This window comes from Cupressus sempervirens, chromosome 1 (assembly GCF_028749045.1).
Source record: "Cupressus sempervirens isolate cs-2001-9-10 chromosome 1, ASM2874904v1, whole genome shotgun sequence".
Classification (NCBI taxonomy): domain Eukaryota; kingdom Viridiplantae; phylum Streptophyta; class Pinopsida; order Cupressales; family Cupressaceae; genus Cupressus; species Cupressus sempervirens.
In genome coordinates, this window is record NC_143118.1 from 618,980,055 (window position 1) to 618,999,391 (window position 19,337).

A 19,337-nucleotide genomic window follows, 5' to 3' on the forward strand; every position below is an offset into this window, starting at 1 on the left:
TGTAAAAAATAATTAACAAAGCAAGCTTGAGGAATTAATGGAATTTTACCCTTCAAATTTAAAGCCAAACCTATAGGAAACCCTGTGGAGTGTGGTTCTCCATTTCTCAATAGATTCGCTGTCAACTGTCTGATGGAGTTTGTGAAAGGCTTTTGAATACACTCCGACTTCATCATCACTTTTCATCCGCAAGTCACTAGGTTGAACACCACAAAAGATGGGGATAATGGGAGCCCCACTTTCCTCCGCTAAACTGAGCTCACTTAAACACCAAACAGATTCTACATAATTCTCTGAGAAAAAAGCAATATGAACAGATGCTGTGCTAATAGCTTGGTGGATTGTGTGGGGTATAGCTTCACCGTACTCCATCTCTTTATTGTCAAGAAAGACCTTGAGCTTTCTGTTACTGAGGTTGTGGTAGACGAGACTGGCAAACGTATCCTTCACGTCCTTTCCCCGATGATTTAAAAATACGTCATATTTAGTGCGCGATGTTGTGTTTGAGACTAAAACTGTAGATCTTGTTAATTCAGCAAAAGGAATTGTTTTAGTCGTGGGCAGAGTGCCCTTGATGTCTTCAACCTCAATGCCTTCTGGCTTGGGAGAAGGGCCCTCACAACATATCATGGCAAGGAGTGATTGAATTTGCAGAATTACCTGAAATATGAAGGCAGTCTATTGAAATAAAAATCTAATATTTCAATTGCCATTGCTTAAAGACCTTATCCTTCACACTAAAAGAAAATGTAATTATGACACTTACATTTAGTAATTTCCATAACCTCACACAACTCTTAAAGGGGAAAAAAACTAATTACAATTCTCTAATCAAAACTTCTCTGGAATAGTGGAGATAACCACCTTTAACATGCAAGTTCCTTGCCCTGTTCCCTGAAAATTATGCCCTACAGCATTTGTATTTTATTCAAAACTAGATTACAGCAAAAGATTAAATTTAAAATAAAGCATTCCACAATGAAATTTCAGAAAAAAATAGTGATATACAGTGTTAGTACATTTCTTTGATTACCTGTACAAAGAATTAATTTTGATTATTTAAGGGTAAAATTCTATAAATAATTAGTTTTATTATTTAGATTCCTGCAACACCAAGGCTGGAAGGTTAATGTGACCCAGGTTTTGCTAGTGGCAGTGGAGCCTTCAGAAATTGGCAAAGGGCAACTACGCTTGTTAATGCAGATAAACCTTTACTTCTGCAAACTAGTCTCAAGAAATGAAATACATGACACTGAAATACTTGCAAATCCAAACCATAAATTTGTTTACTGGCTGAGATACACCAGACAGAAATAGTTGCACATCTCAACTTGTAAATGTCCCCTTTTCCAATACGCTAGTTGTTGCCCTAAAATTACAATTTCAAGTAAATCAAGAAATGGAATATAGTTAATGACATCATCTATTGATTGTGGAATAAGATAGATCCTACTTGAGACCTTGCAATGTTAGGTAATCATTGAACTATAATCCATAAAACATATCTTTCTTACTAGGGTTAGGAACATTAACTCAATCCTATGATATAACTAACTTCATTGATGAAGTTTCTTGGGACGTTGGCAGTGCGTCAGTGTCCCTCTCGACATTTGTGACATGGCTTAATCACCTCCTATGGATTTTGTAACAAGTGGTATTAGAGCTTGGTCACATGTTCTAATCTCTTCCAGGTATGACACGAGCTTGCAATGAGTGATGTTGGGGGGTTTTGTTGGTACTGCACTAACATCCTTCGCAAATTGTTGACATGGCTTAACCACCTCCTATGGATTCTATAATAGGATAAGCACATAAGGCACATCAAACTTATTCTTTTGCATTCAGGCAAGGAGCATAGAATGACACCTGCCATTCGGTCTCCTAGCCCCATTTGGAATTACCACTGCTTGAATGAGACTATAGTATTATGATAATATATAGTTTCCATTATCTTTGTTTAGTATCTAATGGTTATCTATTGTAATCTTCTGTAAATATTAGAATGTTTCTAACATTTAGTTTTCGTTTTCTAGAATAGAGTGTTTCTATTCTTTACAATTGTTTCTGAAGGAAACATCATTCAGTCTCTTGTATAAATTGATCTCTTGATCACTATTAATAACAATCAAATACTTTCCAATTACTTTGTAATATGGTATCAGAGACAATACTCTAAATTTTTTCGAAAGTAATTATAATTTCTTGGTTGAAATTATTTGCCTTCTACTTTTGAAATTATTCAACATGTATATTTGCTTCCAACTCTCTCTAATCCAACTATGGTTTTTGTAGCATAGAATGCCACTTGCCATTTGGTCTCCTAGCCCCATTTGGAATTACCATTGCTTGAATGAGACTATAGTATTATGATAATATATAGTTTCCATTATCTCTGTTTAATATCTAATGGTTATGTATTGCAATCTTCTATAAATATTAGAATGTTTCTAATATTTAGTTTTCATTTTCTAGAATAGAGTGTCTCTATTCTTTACAATTGTTTCTTAAGGAAACATCATTCAGTCTCTTGTATAAATTGATCTCTTGATCAAAATTAATAATAATCAAATATTTTTGAATTACTTCGTAATATAGTATCAAAGACAATACTCTAAAGTTTTTACAAAAGTAATTATAACTTCTTAGTTGAAATTATCTGCCTTTTATTTTTGAAATTATTTAACATGTATATTTGCTTCCAACTCTCTCTAATTTGACTATGGTTTTTATTCTAAGAGATCTAAATCCACCGACTTTTGATTCTTGGTGGGTGCTTAGAGAACTCAATTGGGTCGTCTACTTTTTCTGGGTGCCTCAATTTTTCGTGCCTTTGTTTTCGAGCCAGCCGATCCAGAGCAACAACATATTCTTTTTAGGTTTTTTGAGCTCTCTATTGGGTCACCCTTAAAATTTTTTGGGTCTCTACTTTTTGAGCGTTGCATGTACTTGCATGTTTGTTGCATGTACTCGCATGCTGTTTGCATGTGCTTTGTTACCATGCAAGGTCTCGTGTTTTGCCTCCCTTAAAAATTCTAATGGGTTTTCATAATTTTTTTCCTAAAAAAATCATTTCTGATGGGTTTTCATTCTTTTTCTAATTTTTTTTCTTATGGGTTTCTATAAATTTTTCCTTAAAATTTTTTGATTCAATAATTTGCAAAGTTGTGTGGGATTCCTCTATTGGGTTTGTAACTTTGTAATTTCTCCCTAAAAAATTATCTGTTGGGTTTTACAGTTTTTCCTAAAAAGATGAAGCTTTGTATTGTCAGGTTTTGATTGTTTTTTTTACCTCAAAAATTATGTTGGGTTTTGATTTTTTTTCACCTCAAAAATCACATTGGGTTTTGATTGATTTTTTACCCCAAAATTCACATTCGATTTTCTCCTAAAAATCATGGCTTTTTGCGGTTTGTTTTGGAGCATTATGCTCATCTGTAAAGTTTTGGACCATTATCCAAAGTACCACCAACAGTGTTCTCAACAGACATTCTCTACTCCAGATTCATAAGGCTCTTGGAAGAAAAACATTCAATGCAAATATTGCCTCAGGTTTGGGCACATGAAGGTTGAATGTAGGAAGTGCTTAGCTGCCCTATCTAAGCAATTTGGTTCACAACCCACAACAAAAAGTGCAAAACACTTTGAGAAGACAAAATTTGCCTTTTACTCTTTTTGACCGCTTCATGCTCTGGATAGATTAACCATTAATGGAGGGAATTACGATAATAGATAGTTTTTATTATCTCTAGTTAGTATCTAGTGGTTATCTATTGTGATCTTTAGTAAATATTAGAATGTTTCTAATATTTAGTTTTCTGTCTCTAGAATACAATGTTTATATTCTTTACGAAACATCGTTCAATCTCTTGTATAAATTGATCTCTTGATCACTATTAACAGTAAGAAAATATTTTCCAATTACTTTGTAATATATAGTGCTATCTTGTTGTCACCTTTTCACACAATGCCCCATTGCAAATGGGTCCCCCCTCTTTTCATTGAATAAGCCAAGTCTTTTTGCTGTCAATTTCGTCTCCCAACGCTTGACATACATTGGTTATTTGTGTTATGTCTAGAAGGAAGCATCATTTGGCGTTAGTGTTTATTCTTGCATTCTTTGAGAGAGGAAGTTTTGTGATTAAGGGGTCAATGAAACTTGATTGAGTGGGAAAAGAAAAGAAATCTTTCAAAGGGTAGATTAGTGAAGTTTTAAGTGCTTTGACAAACTTGTTATTTTTAGTAAGTTTCATTGACTTTATGTAGCTTAATTTTTAGTTTGGGCAAACTAATTGTATTTAGCAATTTCTATTTTTAGTAAGTCTCACTATCTCTGTTTGGCCTAAGAACTTAAATTTTTTAGTATTTTCTATTTGAAGTCTTTTTTTGGCAACAACTGAGCATTGATTATGAAAGAAACAAGGAATATCCAAATTCGAGTTAGTTGAAGTGGAAGACTAAAACAAAGGAAATTTGGCCAAAGCATGGCAACAATCCAAAATCTTTCACTGTCTCCTAGATGCACCAAGGAAAGGGAATTCACCATGATGAAGAACTCTTCTCTAATTCAAAATTCTTCCTCCACCCCAAAGTGTGCCAAGAAAAGGGAATTCACCATGATGAAGGATTCTTCCTCGATTCGAATTTCTCCCATAAATTGCGCTAAGGAAATGAAATTCACCATGATAAAGGACTCTTCCTCAATTCAAAATTCCTCCTCCATCCCAAAACTCTGCCTGGAAAAGGGAAATCACCATGATGAAGGATTCTTCCTTAATTCAAAATTCCTCTTTCACTTTTAAAATGCTCTCAAGGTGGTCCATGTTGAAGATTGTAGTTGTGATAGAGATCTTTATCTTTGATTTTGCCATATGTTGAAATAGAGATAATAGTGTGACAACAACTAGAGAAAATATTTATAATAATATTATTTGGAGAGACGTGTCATGCAAAAAGTTATGCATTTGGAAACATGAAGAGTCTTGTATTTGGAAATCCAAGAGACCTTAGGATCTAATATGAGGAGTCTATCATTTCAATTCATATATGTGATTGCTTAGTGTAATGAGATATCATATCAAGTGAAAAGCATTGTACTTAACATTTATTATCAATAAAAGAGATATTTTTCTGGTGTGGATGTGTTTTTCCTTTCAAGTGGAAGGGTTTTCCCAGGATAATCTCTTGTGTCTTTTGTGCATTTTTATTCTACTTTTCTTATTGCTCTTTATCACTATTTTTTGGTCAAAACATTAATTAATAGTTGTACATAAGGGAGTTTCTTTGTTGTTAAGTTCCACTGCAGATTGTTGTGAGCTCTTTGTTCTTAATTGTCTTCAAATTGATCTAAATGTATTATCGTACGTGTTTTTTGCATTTTGAATTTTTTATTGAGCATTCTATTGATTTGGACTTGTTTGACGTAGATTTTGGTTACAAATTTGATTCATTTGTTGATTTTAGTTGTTTGACAAGGTTTTTGGACATAAATTTGAATATTTTGTTAGGTTACATATTGTTTGTACTTGGATTTGAAGATTCATTGTATAGAGTTTGAGGACTCACAATTGATTTTTTTTCGATTTTAGGGTATTTGATGTTTTGTGACATAAATTCGAGGCTTTGATTGATTTTGAGGTATCCAACAAAGTTTTGGGTAATGTAATTGAGGCTTTTGTTGATTTGAATCACCATTGGATTTTTTCTGTCGTTTGTATGTTATTTGATGTAGTATTGAAGATTGAACTGTGAAAATCTTGTAAGCTTACATTTGTTGGACTTGATTTATTGATGAGATAATTTCTAGATTATCAAGCCTTTTGACAATTTGATGACACTCTCTTCCTATTATGCATTGCACCTTTAGGTACCATGCGTCATGTATGACACTGTTCATATTCATTGTTGAAGTCATGTTTACTTTTGCCAGGTTCCTCCCTGTCATCTATTGTGGCATTTTGTTAACGCATTCATACTTGCCAACAACAATGATTGATCTTTTATTGATGACTTGGCATCCAATGCATATAGTTAGTCATGATGGCTATTGTTAATGGCCTACTCTTATTATTCATATTCATTTATTAATTATTGACACCAGTTTGCTGCATAATTCTTGCAATGGTTCTTCTCATCGTCAGGGCCCTCTAAATCATTTTTTTTCTTGTCATAGGTCTCCATGGTTGCCATAGAGGTCCACAATAGAGACCCGTTGGAATTCGTGGATCTTGACAACAAACATTCGGATGCAGATTTGTTCTATTTATTGGAAGATGATTTTGACGACAATGACATTGCTTGATCAGACCATGTGGGGTATTTTCTTTTCATTGTAGGGATGCACATTTTGAAATCCAATCTATAGAATAGCTTATCTAATTGGGGGCGTTAATTATAAGCTTGAACATTTGGAATTATTTGTTAAATGGATAATGAAATGTGTATATTGGCTTGGATTTTTATTACTTTCCTAAATGTTGAATATGTTCTATATATATATATATATATATTTCCTTGTTGCACTTGTTGAAGTCTTAAGAAGGGTTTAATCAAGTTTTATTGCTGTGCTGGTTTGGACTACATGGACATTGGAGGGTGGAAAATAAATTTGATGCCAAGTGTGCCTCACTAAAGGCACTTGTTTTATCCAACCAATTTGGCCTTGTCTTTTCTGCTCATATCCGAGGATTCTGTGTTACTAAGATTGTAGAGCTTCTATGAGTTGTAGAGGATTTCAAAGGTAGCAATTTCCTTTTGTAGATCTCAATACAAAGAAAAGTATTCTATGATTGCAAATTTTTGTTATGTAACTAGAAATAGTGTAAACCTTTGCATTAATCTATCATAGTTTGACTTTATGAGTTACTTTTAATCTGTTTTAGTTGCAAAACAGATCAGGGAGCAATGAGATGATGAAAGATTATATGCAAAGCAATGCAAACTGTATGGGGACACTGCTTATAGTCTTGGACTGGATTGACGATGCATATCCTCATTAAAAGAGAAAGATCATATACAAAAAGTGATATTCAGTGGGAGATTACTCAGATTCAGAGGAGCTTCTATGACAGAGGGAGATATCTAATTCTTTGCAATCTTATATGACAATTAGAATGAGCTATCTTATTGTGGTGATTAAAGCCATTCTTGCTAAGAGAGAGTCTCTGTTGAGAGAGAATCTCAAATGTTCTTATACATCTTGCTAATGAGTTCTTTGTGAGAGAAGTTCGAGGTGCAATCCCTTGTTGATGAGTTCTTCTCTTTGAGAGAAATCGAGGTGCAATCCCTTGTTAATGAGTTCTCTTTGAGAAAAGTTTGAGGTGAAATTCCATGTTCCACCCCTAGCAAGTAGGTATGGTGGATCCACCCTCTGTGATGAGGCATGGTAAAGTTGCATTCTTCTTAGGGAGAAGTTTGATGTGAAAGCCCTTGTTTCACCCTTTGCGATGAGACATGGTACAAATGCATTCTTCCAAGGGAGAACTCTAAGGTGAAAGAACTCATTCCAACCTTTGCGATGCGGCGTGATGGAAGTCATGTGTGACTCCATTATGTTCATTTAGTGCTACTATGGTGATATTATGCTGAGATAACATGTTTTATGAGAATCTATGTGACAAAAATTATTATTGACATCTTTGGTTGCAGCTATGCATGCCTTCCATACTAAAGATCTCTCTCTTGCTAAGAGGGAGTGTTGAAGATTGTAGCCGCGATAGAGATCTTTATCTCTAATTTTGGCATATGTTGAAATAGAGATAATATAGTTTCAACAGTTGGGGAATATATTTATGATAATATTTGAGATGATATTATTTGGAGAGACATGTCATGTGAAGAGTCATGCGTTCAAAAATATGAAGTCTTGTATTTGGAAATTGAAGAGACCTTCGGGTGTAAGATGAAGAGTCTATAATTTCAATGTATATATGTGATTGCTTAGTGTAATGAGACATCGTATCAAGTCAAAAACATTGTACTTGAATATTTATTATCAATAAAAGAGATAATTTTCCTGTGTGGTTAGGTTTTTACTTTTATGTCGAAGGGTTTTCCTAGGATAATCTCGTGTCTTTTGTGCAATTTTTATTCTACTTTTCTTATTGTTGTCTATCATTATTTTCTGTAAAAAACATTAACAGTTCAAGATGTTCAAAATTTGATGAAGGAAAGGAAATATCCACTTTAACCTCCAAAGTGCATCCAAGCATTCAAATGGCATGAATTTTTTTTTTTTTTTGGGTTAAGTATGGAGAAATTGTACTACTCCCTTTGATAAGCGTTCAAGCATTCAAAACATGGACCACGTTGAATATTGACTAAGGCAATAAAGAGAAAATTGCCTCTGTAGATCTCAAATGTGCCCATGTAAGAGAAGTGATTAGACATAGAATTGAAGTACGTATTAATAAAACATGGTATTCTCGACAAGTTGGAAAATGATCAAACATCAAGGATTAATCTATCCAATCCATAGACAACATTAGGTCATTTAGAAACATGGAGATTTGAGGTGAAAGACATCCAAATTTAAAACAATCCAAGTCAAGGCATTGAAGGCTCAAGACCTCAAAGATCAAAGTTCAAATACAAATGTAGAAGGAAGAATGTAACATCTTGAATGTCATCCAAAAATTCAAGACCATACTCGAACAATTTTGTATGAGAAATTTCATATTGACAAAATTGTTAACAAGGGAGTCATCTCAAGAAGGTGATTTCCCAAGAAAGTACATGGAAGGAAGAAAATGATCAAGAGAGGTAGTTTTAGAAGAGTTAATCAAAGTTAGAACCTTGGTCACAGAATTATGTAATTAGAAAACATTGCCCATTATGAGTTATTGAGTCTACATGATTCTTGACATGCCAACATGTTGACATGGTGCCTAGTCATCTTCATTGGTTAATTAAAGGTCTTCAACTCAACATGTCTAGATTAACTGCATTTTGAGAGAGGAATAAAGGACATACTATGTAATGTCCCCTATTGGGACCAAACTTAATTTATCCTAAATTTCTCAATTGGTGTTTTGATTGTAATGTCCCATGATAGGATTAATCATTTATCTTATTCGATTTAAGTTATTTGTACAAATTATTATCATCAATTACTATTCCAAATTAATGGTGGATGGAGTAGGTGTTAGCCAAGTTGCGTAAATACCTACTTGCAATAGCTTCCTTTAAAGTTTTTCAAATCCTAGTCCTTTACCCTATCTTTGGAAAAATATCCATTACTTGGATTTATACAAGTTCCTCCTAGGAAACATCATACCCTTCCCCTCTTAAGTCAAATAGTATACGAGATTAAATATGATTACATTGTTGACAAATTCCAGGGCTCCACAAAGAGCATCTTCTTTCATATTTCTCACAATCAACCTAGAAGTCAGCAAGGTCTTTTGAGAAATTTGTAAGGTAAGTTCGGATTGGAGCTCCACAAATATAGAGCATGCCATAGTTATCGGCCAGGGGGGCTATAAGGTCCACACAGATAGTGGTGATGACTATATCCAAATTCTGTAAAAGTTCCTTAGAAAAAAGCTATTTGGAAACATCTACCACTAAATTCCTATCTTCACATATATATAATAATATTGCAATAAACATAGCTACAATGTCAGCATTAGCAAGAAATTTATTAGAATAGAAAACATATTGGTTACCCAAGCTACACAACACGACTCTCCAAATAACTTTGTTCTTGATGTTGACAAATTGCCCAATCCTATCCATGGTGATTGGAGCATCAAAGCCATCAATTTATTGGAGACTATAGGTACTAGCCTTAATATCATTCTTCTTCAACTAGATTTTCTCAATATCATTTGAAGGCTTGACTATATTATTCTCTATGAATTTAAGATCATGACCTCATTGAGGGTACACTCGACAACATTGCCCTACCTCCAACAGCTCCTCAAGATGGTCTGGGGCACACCCTCGCCCTAAAATCTATCTTTCAGTTCACTTCTCAGCTATGCGGAGTATTTAGGCTCTCTTGGTTTTTTTCTTCTTTTTGCTTTCTAGTTGTATTCTTTTCGTATACATCATTTGGTGCTCCCGTTATTGGTTATTGCCTTCTTGTTTGCTTCTCAATCCCTTAGACCCTTTGTGGTCTCCCGTTGGACATTAATGAATTTATCCTATCTCCTCTAATGTAATGATCACCCTGGGTTTTTAGGAGTCGAAGTTTAGGGCTCCAACAAGCTTAATTTCTACCTTGACACTGTTCACCATCTATTTTCGTACAAATGCTCCTTCAAAGATCTATTGCCTAGATGGAAGAATTTATTTGATTGCTTGAACAATTCTAATCAAATTCTTAGGCCTGCTCTTATAATATGTTAAACACAACACATACTCTAGGAAAATCTTCAAACTTGAAGGTGAAAAACTCAATAGTCTCCTTTTAATATTGAAATGATTAGTTATAATATGGTCAATTATATGACCATTCACAAAGGCCCGATTTGCAACTGCTGATTACAATGTATCTATATCTCTAGCTATTGTATGTTGATGATATATATATATATATATATATATATCGACTCTTCTCTTATATATATGATTGTATATATCTATATCAATATCTTGATCTACACTAGATTTTCTCTTGTTTGATAGAATATATATGCTTCTGAATATATTGATCAATGTATTATTGTCCTCTACAATAAATGATGCGCTAACTATTATTGTCTTTTGTAATGATGTATTATCCTTTGTGATATTTATATTATATTTTGCAAGATATATGTTATCCTCTATAATATATTATTAACTTCTTCTACAAATTTTGGTCATTGTGTGTGTATATGAATAATTATCCTTAGGTGTATTTCAAATGATCAACTCGATGTAATATTAGTACACTTCATTGCAAGCGTGTGTATCTCTTAAATACCCATAAGGCATGTCTATTACTAATTCATGCTAATCGTAACTTCATTAATTGGAGTCGATCATATAACAGTTTGTTATACCCCTAACAATTGTTCATCATCGATTTGGAGATTTGATTCATTTCATGGCTGTATAGATGGTTGACTTCATACTTTGCTTTCAACTATTACTTAAGATGTTATACATAATAATTAGTCTCAAGTGATGACCTGCATTACTTGAGATGACATAGTTACCCTCCCGATGGTAACTTCATCAAGGGACCTCACTATAAAGAGTGGTGGGGTTACATTATCCTCATGTTTAAAAAAAGCTTGAATCTTTTATTTCAATTTGTTTGACTATGTTGCAACCAATGTGATGTCTTGCTATTAGGGTTAGCTTAGGACAAGTCAAACATACAAAATAAATGTTAGAATTAATCAATAACAAGTCTGACTATACTATTCTACCCTCTATGTTAGTCCCAAACCTTAAAGGTGTCTCCAAATCAAGATCCCCAACCCTCTTGAGGATCTCCAAAGTTTTGAGTGATATAATATCAATTCTAGAATTATCCTCGGTTATTTCACCATCTTCTTTGGTGAATCCCGTAAGATTATTCTCGGACGGGACATCCTCTATCTAAGGCCAATCACATATGCATATGTTGACATCATCAAAATATTATGGCACATGGAGATTATATTAATCCCAGTCATGTCGGTCATAGAGAGATCATAAGAATCTCACATAGCAATGCTGTAGGGATTCTATCAATCTGCATGTTGTCAGTCTCACTTATTGACACTACAAAGCTTAGGATCAATCTCTTCTCTCTTAAGGAGCTATATTGACCCTTTCATAGAGCATTAATTATTTTTCATAATAATATTCATATAAATATGAATTTCCACATGTATTATTACATTATATATATTTTATTACTATATATATAAAACTAATTTATAGCATTGGAATATAATCACATTATACCTCGTGACTATTTAGGGGCAGGTCACCCTTATCCTCCATGGCTGGCTGTCTTTTCTTTATTTAAAGTTGTTTGCTTGACAATCTTTCGCCAATTTCCTTCGAGTTCTTTATAGTATGGAGATGAATTAGTTCCTTCCTTTTGGATTCTTCTTTTCCGCTCACGAATGCCTTTAAAATGTTTGCTACATAATATAATTAATGTTCGTCCTTATTGAAGTTTAAGATAATTCAAATGATGAAATGATTGTTGCTTTTGGTTTCTTTATGAATGAGTACTTGTATCATTTGTTGCTTACGCTCCAATGGAAAATTGGTATTTTATTCTGATCCTCCATTGGGACAAATACCAATGCTTTCTTATAGCTTGCATTCACAATTATAAGTTGCCATGTTAAAGGCATGTGTCTTTTGCCAAACACACTTCTTCAATACTAATCATTGCCCTTAAATTATGTATAACCACACAATGCCATTCTATGAATAGAGATCCATTTGTAAGTATGATATAAGAACCACAGACTGATGGCAGTAAGACATGTATGGGATTTGTTTATAGTATACTGATTTGAAAACAAGAATAGATTGATCAATAAAATAGAAGTGAATACATAGACGATTTTGCCCTGATCTCCCTACAATATTCATTGTATTGATTAAGTGCAATTAAATTGAGGTCATGAGTAGTGACAATATTGCAAGCTGTAAATTAAAGTCATGCACAATGACTATATTGCAAGATCCATTAATTGAACATGGTCGAAGTACACAAAATAAAATTGTTCATGATAAAGAGTCAATCTTGGTATTTGATTGATGCTAGGTAATTGTCTTGATGATGTTGATTAATATCTTATACTCGATTAATTATTGTTTCAGGAATAAAATATATATTCAGATTTAAAGCAATTATATGTGCCTCACAATATTTATATTCATATTTTTCATATTGTTGCCCGGTAATAAAATTCTTTCAATTTTATAAGCCGTTGTTAATTTTAAAACTTGCCTGGTTTTAAGCCTTAAATGGATCATTCTATCTGTGAAATTTGTGAGTCTTTAAGCCTCCACGTCTCTGGCTCGTTCCCAACTCCGCGCAGCATTTGAAATTTTTTAAATCCAACTTCTGAGCCTCCAGATATAAAAGGTTAATGATTGCCGCCTAAACACGTATTTCTTAACCTTTAACTTCTTAAAAGGTTAATGTTAACCATCAAAAACGTGTTTTTCTTAACCTCCAAATAAAAGGTTAATGTTAGCCACCAAAAATATGTTTTTCTTAACCTCCAAGTAGGAATATGGGGTATAGGTGGTATTGGTAAGACCACAGCCGCGAAGGCCGTGTATAATGAAATTTATGGTGATTTCGAAGCTTCTTCGTTCCTGTTTAATGTCCGCGACACTAGCCACACAAAGCTGTAGGGGCAAATTCTGTCGGACTTGGCCAACTATGACGAAGAACTGCCCAATGTGGAAAAGGGCAAATATTTGTTGACAAATCGTTTAAGAGGAATCCGTGGGCTTGTCGTCTTGGATGACGTGGATGATCGCGTTCAATTGGACGCCTTGGCTGTGGATTCGTTGTCCCCTGGGAGCCGCTTAATCATAACTTCTAGGGATAAACACATTCTCAATTCTGCTCACATCTCATCCGAATGCATTCACGAGATGCGCGCACTGGAAGAAAGTGAAGGTCTATAGTTGTTTTGTTGGAATGCTTTCCTCAGGCCATCCCCAGGTCATCGTTATGAAGAGCTCTCAAATAGAATAGTGGAAGCCTGCAAGGGGCACCCTCTTTCTCTGGAAGTCATAGGAGCCTTCCTGTATGATAAGAAGACTGACACTGACATTGATTGCTGGATTGAAACTGCTCAAAACATTGCAGGCAATAGAGACATTTTGAAAACACTCAAGATCAGTTATATTGGTCTTAGTACCGAGGAAAAGGAAATATTTCTGGACATTGCCTGCAATTTTATTGGAGAATGCACAACTTCTCCCCTTGTCTTCTGGAAATCCATGTACAAGAATGTGCACACTGCTATCATCAATCTTTCAATGAAGCTGCTCATAAAGATGGAGGAGAAAGGTGTATTTGATATGCATGACCTCGTGCGAGATATGGGCCGAATCATTGCTGAGGAAGATCAAACCCGGCAACGGGAGACTGTCCAGTCAAGCAGCTCATTCAACAGTGCTAGCAATATCAATATCTCTCGCCTTCGTCTTCATCAAGGTGATTCACGGTGCCTTAAAATGTTGTGTACACCTAGTCTTCACTATCTACACTTGGAGCAAGTGCACATAGAAGATATCTTAGACAGCCTTCCTCTAAGTTTGAGATGGCTAAAGGTGGAATCTTGTTCCTTTGCAGGCACGTGGTATAGCACGAATTCGTTCGAGGAGTTACTTTTAGCAATAAAAAAAGAAATCCTCTGTTTTAGGCATGAGATCGCAATTGAGGATCATGGATTGGACTAACTACAGGTCCTTACGAAGCCTCCCAGACAGCATTAGTCATTTGTCACATTTGCAGTCTTTGAATTTGTCGGGATGTCACAAGTTGGAATGTCTTCCTAACAACATCTCCGACCTCTCACAACTACAATACATGAATTTGAGCTACTGTGAAAATTTAATATGCCTTCCTGACAGCATTGGCAGGCTATCACAGCTAAAGCAGTTAAGTCTGAGCTGGTGCAAAAGATTGGAAGGAGGCTTTGGAGACTGTATTAGGATGGCTGGCCCCCCTCGCCCACAACATGATTAGATGGCAGTCCGAGCACAATTCTGAGCAACAAAAGGTTGTTCCTAGAACCAATGTCCTTTTGTTGCAAACACTCTATTTTGCAGATCAATCAAAGATGGAGGCGATGATCATGAAGAAGAGTCTTAACAAGTAACACAACAAGTCAGTGATTCGACCATCTGAAGACATGTTCCAAGCTATACATTTCAATCAATGGTCATTGTTATGTGAGGTTAATTAACCTTCCAAAATTGCGTATTTTAGAGGTGGTTATTAACCACGAAGAGGTAGTTATTAACCTCTATGTCTATATAAGGACACCTATTGGCTTTGTAAAAAGGGGGGGGGGACTTTTTGGTTAGAAAAATAAGGGAACACTATGCTGAAATTTTGATCCAGGGATAAAATTTGGAAAGTATGTACACTTTTTATTTTCTGAATTGAAAAATCTCTATTGCTTTCTTGGTGCAAGAAAATAATGGAATGTGCAGTTTGAGTTCCCTCTTTTCGAATCTAAATTGTTTCAAATGTTGATTCTCTTTGTAGTGAGCATTCTCACGGTATGGTGTAGATGCTTATGAATCTGTGGATCAGCGTTGTGCTAGTAATAGTTTTTCAAGCGTAGATCTTGATCATTGTTATTAGCAATTTTAAGTTAGTAGTTTGAGAAAGCTTTGAAGTCGTGTGGTGCATTCGTCATCATGAGCTTTCTCCCCTTTCATTTTAATTTTATATCTATTTGAAAAGCTTCAAAATTATATCATATGAGGGAGCTGCCCCTCGAAACGTAGAGGAAGGTCAGATATCAAGGCCCTATCCAACTGTTGTGAACGATTTGCCACATACACTCCATTGGGCAAATTCTTCTGTGACAAATCTGTTTACCAACAGATTTTTGGCGACTCTGCTGGGGAGACTGAACGAAGAAGATTGACAGTCGCCTGTAATGAAGCACAATGGTGCTCCCGTATGAGAACATTTTTCCTGTTCTCCAACCGAACCTCAGCTTTCAAGACACCCAGGAAGATATCATCTCAGACTTGAACACTCTAGCCTGGAGGTGTAGACGAAGTGCTCAAGAATACCATGTAGTGAATCAAGTTCTTGAAGAAGAAGACGAGTTTGGGGAAATCTTGCAAACAGCTCCTATCGGTCACAATGTTGTAATTGTTGAAAGAATAGTAGTTATTCAAGAAGAAATAGGCAAAATCTTGGTCACATCCAAAACCAAGTGAACAATAATCAATAACATGGTTGATAAAAGGTACCTTCCCTAGAATGAAGGTTGGCGACTCTATTTTAAAGATTGATTATTGGCGACTCTATTTGAAAGTGGCAATTTAGAATCATGGTTTGGTACAAGGGAAAAGTTGAAAGTGACAGTGATACCGATAGTGATGATGAATACTTTTCATATCCTAAGAAACAGATTCCCGATGAACCTCTGCAAGTTGAATTCTTGAAGAATTTCTATGGCGGTAGGAGGTTAGACCCTAAAATGGTTCATCCCCACTTACTTCAAATTTTTCAGAAGATCGAAGAAGATGATAGAAAAGAATATGGGTTTCTTTCTCATTATCAATAATCCTTCTTGGAAAGAAATTCAGCATTTAAAGATAAAGAAGGCTTTACTGAAAAATGTCTTTCATCTAAATCAGTGATGAAGAATAATAAAAGTATCTCTCATGCGCCTCTGCCTGAACAAAATCAGATTTTTGTTGATCCTACACAAGCTAGCTTTTTGAAGAGTTTCTATGGTGGACGGAAACTAGATCCAGGCGAGACTCATCCATCTTTGCTCCAGACATTGCAAAAGATTGAACAAGAAGATGGTAAAGATTATCAATTTTTCTCTCACAAGCCCAAATCATCCTTAGAAACAAGTTCTACATGTAATTATAAAGAAGGGCTTGATAAGAAAAGTGATTCATGTCAATCGAAGATGGATAGTGGTGATCGAAAAGGTGTCTCCATGCTTGCACCTATTACTCATTGAAGTCATACTTCCATTGATCGCAATCAGGTTGAATTTTTAAAAACCTTCTATGGAAATGCATGCCTGGATCCTAACAAAGTACATCCTTCTTTACTTCAAACGCTACAAGAACTTGAGAAAGAAGACCCATGCAAGAATTATTTTCTTGATAGTACAACATCTTCTGGTCCAAATGTTAGAAAGGATTCATCTAAATCTTCATGTATGAAAGAAGACAAAGGTCCTATGTCTAATCTAGGAGATGATCAAGAAATGGTGCCTATAGAAGAAAAAGCATCTATTAATGTATCAAGGCATGAATGTGAAGATTTCCAAATCCAGGAGAAATTATTCAATCATCTCAATCCTAATGAGAAAGAAAGAGAAATATCAAAACCTCGAGAAACTACACAACAAATGATTGAAGATGAGGAAAATGTGGATCAAAGTGAATATCATATTGCTTTTATTCCAACATGGTGCCTGGATGCTTCAGATGATGACTTCCTATGTGGAGAAAATCTTCCAAATCATCCTTCAATGACCATTCGTGATGATGAATCTATTGATGATATCAATACTTTAGATGTCATGGAACAATCAGAAACCACTACAATTGATGGAGATAAAAGCAGCCATGAACTTCTACAAATATCTTCTTTCCCTAAGGAAATGGAGACCTTTACATTTGATGATATTGATGAACTTGTGATTAAACGATTGGTTGATGAAAAAGTTAAAAATCAGCTTCTAGGAGAAGAAGATGAACCATGTAATCATAATTCTTTATCATGCATGCCAACTTTCACACTTCATGAAAGATGTCTTGGATAAGAAATGATGATTCAAGAGGGGATAGATATCACCGAACATATTGAAGATGAAAGCTATATGGACATGAAGACAGGTTCCTTTAATCCAATGGGAGTGGAATTAAAGTCCTATGGATCATTTGAAGGACAAAGAAATCCTCTTTTTGAGCCTTCTCATCAAATAGGAGATTCTATGTCTAAGAGATTTTATGAAGAAAATAATGATGATCAAGTGAGTAATGAGTTAGCAGGTGATATCATGGAAGAACTTGATGAAGGCAACTCTCATGATATTCTTATCCCAAGTTTGTGCTCAAAAGCTTTGTATGGTAATTTTTTGTGTGGAGAAAGTGTTTACTTTAATCCTTTGTTTCTAGATGAAGGCATTTGTATTGATACTTCTCAAATAGGTGTTCAAAGACAAGGTCCAATGGCTACAACTCCACAGACATTATTGCAATTTTGTCTTTTGAGTTTCCACCCAATAAGACAAGGATGATACCAATCTCTTCCAACAAAGGGACATGGCAACCAGTAAGAGGATGTAGATCTTCTAGTAGTGTTGTCTTCGAAGTATTCTCTTGAAATTTTGCGGCACAATTTGAGCCACTACTAAAGATTCCAACATAGGTTCTTCTAGAGCAAGGAATCCAATGTTGATTCCACCATTTCATTGTAGAAGCAAAGCTAGGTTAAGATCCTAATGCAGTGCTGGCAATATGATCATTGCAGATACCACCAATAGATCTGAAATTTCTCCCCATGTTCCAATCATACTTCATATCCCCACTTTTAAACTAAGTTTGGCAGTTACCTATGACCAAACTCCTGATCACATTCTTGGGAGATCTTGTATAACTAGCGCTTGCACCAAAAAAGAGGTGCAATGGTATTGCCAACAGTAATATATGTTGGCAAACATGAAAATCCAAATATAAATCAGTGCATAGTCATTTAGAGATGTGAAGTATAAAAAAATGTATACTTTTGGCTGTTGACATGCCCATTACAAGTATGGACAGATATTCAAGGAAAGGTTGTAGTCTAATAGAAATGAATAAAGAGAATCATGACAATGATTGTGTCAATTCTTTTCTTTTTCAACTGCATAATCTAATCTATTTCTTAAGAAAGTTTCAATAGTTGTTAAATAATTTGTTGATTTGATGTTCAATGTTTTTAACAGTTATTTCAGCTATCTAGTTGTAACTTTAAAGTAGTTAGTGTTGCAAATGAGCATCAATAATTGAATGGAATGTATTTCTTGGATCAGGAAACCAGCAAATCATGATATGCTATATCAACATATCATTAAAACATAACTTAATGCTTAATTATCAATCTCACTTGATTGGAGGACCTTTTTAGACACCTCAAGAAAAAATGTATGTTGATGTTGCATTGTATTTGATCATGTGACGCTGAAACCTTAGTCACAAGAGGAAAAAAATGTTGATGTTGCATCATATTTGACCGTGTGATCCTAAAACCCTAGTCATAAGCAAGGATTTCTCAAATAAATTTGGAATGATTTAGATTTTTATGTTGAATTTTGAGAGGCATAAAAATCACGATCCTCAACTATTGATCCTCCCTTTTCCTTTTCATCATATATTTCATCCAGCATCAAAACTCATTTTGAACCAATAAAATTTGATCGTAAAGTCTAAATGTGTAACTACAAAAGTTCTCTCTTAAATGCCATATTTATAAAAAGAGTAATGCATTTAAAAACCAATGAAATAATTTACAAATAATAACTTATTTAGCATACTTTTCCAACATAGGGCTGCATTTCTTAGCATCAAATTAAGCTCTTCCTAAAACATCATCTATCATTTAAAATAATAAAAGTTTGAATGCTTTAGATTTATTTTTTATTAGTCTAGGGAAGAACCCATTGTGCATTCAAGTAACTCTGGTT

General features: G+C 34.6%; 1 protein-coding gene and 1 long non-coding RNA gene across 4 annotated transcripts in view; one reads left to right on the top strand and one right to left on the bottom strand.

The window, feature by feature from the left end:
• The window catches only part of LOC149579431 (uncharacterized), a 97,746-nt gene that overhangs the window by 41,331 nt on the left and 37,078 nt on the right, over positions 1-19,337 (top strand). The window lies entirely within an intron of this gene.
• LOC149579433 (disease resistance protein Roq1-like) overlaps positions 1-19,337 on the bottom strand; it is a 45,145-nt gene that overhangs the window by 1,283 nt on the left and 24,525 nt on the right. The window contains exon 2 of the mRNA XM_089832682.1: positions 50-660. Within this exon, the coding sequence (XP_089688808.1) occupies positions 50-630 (581 nt within the window). The 5' untranslated portion in view covers positions 631-660. The remainder of the gene's footprint in view (positions 1-49; positions 661-19,337) is intronic.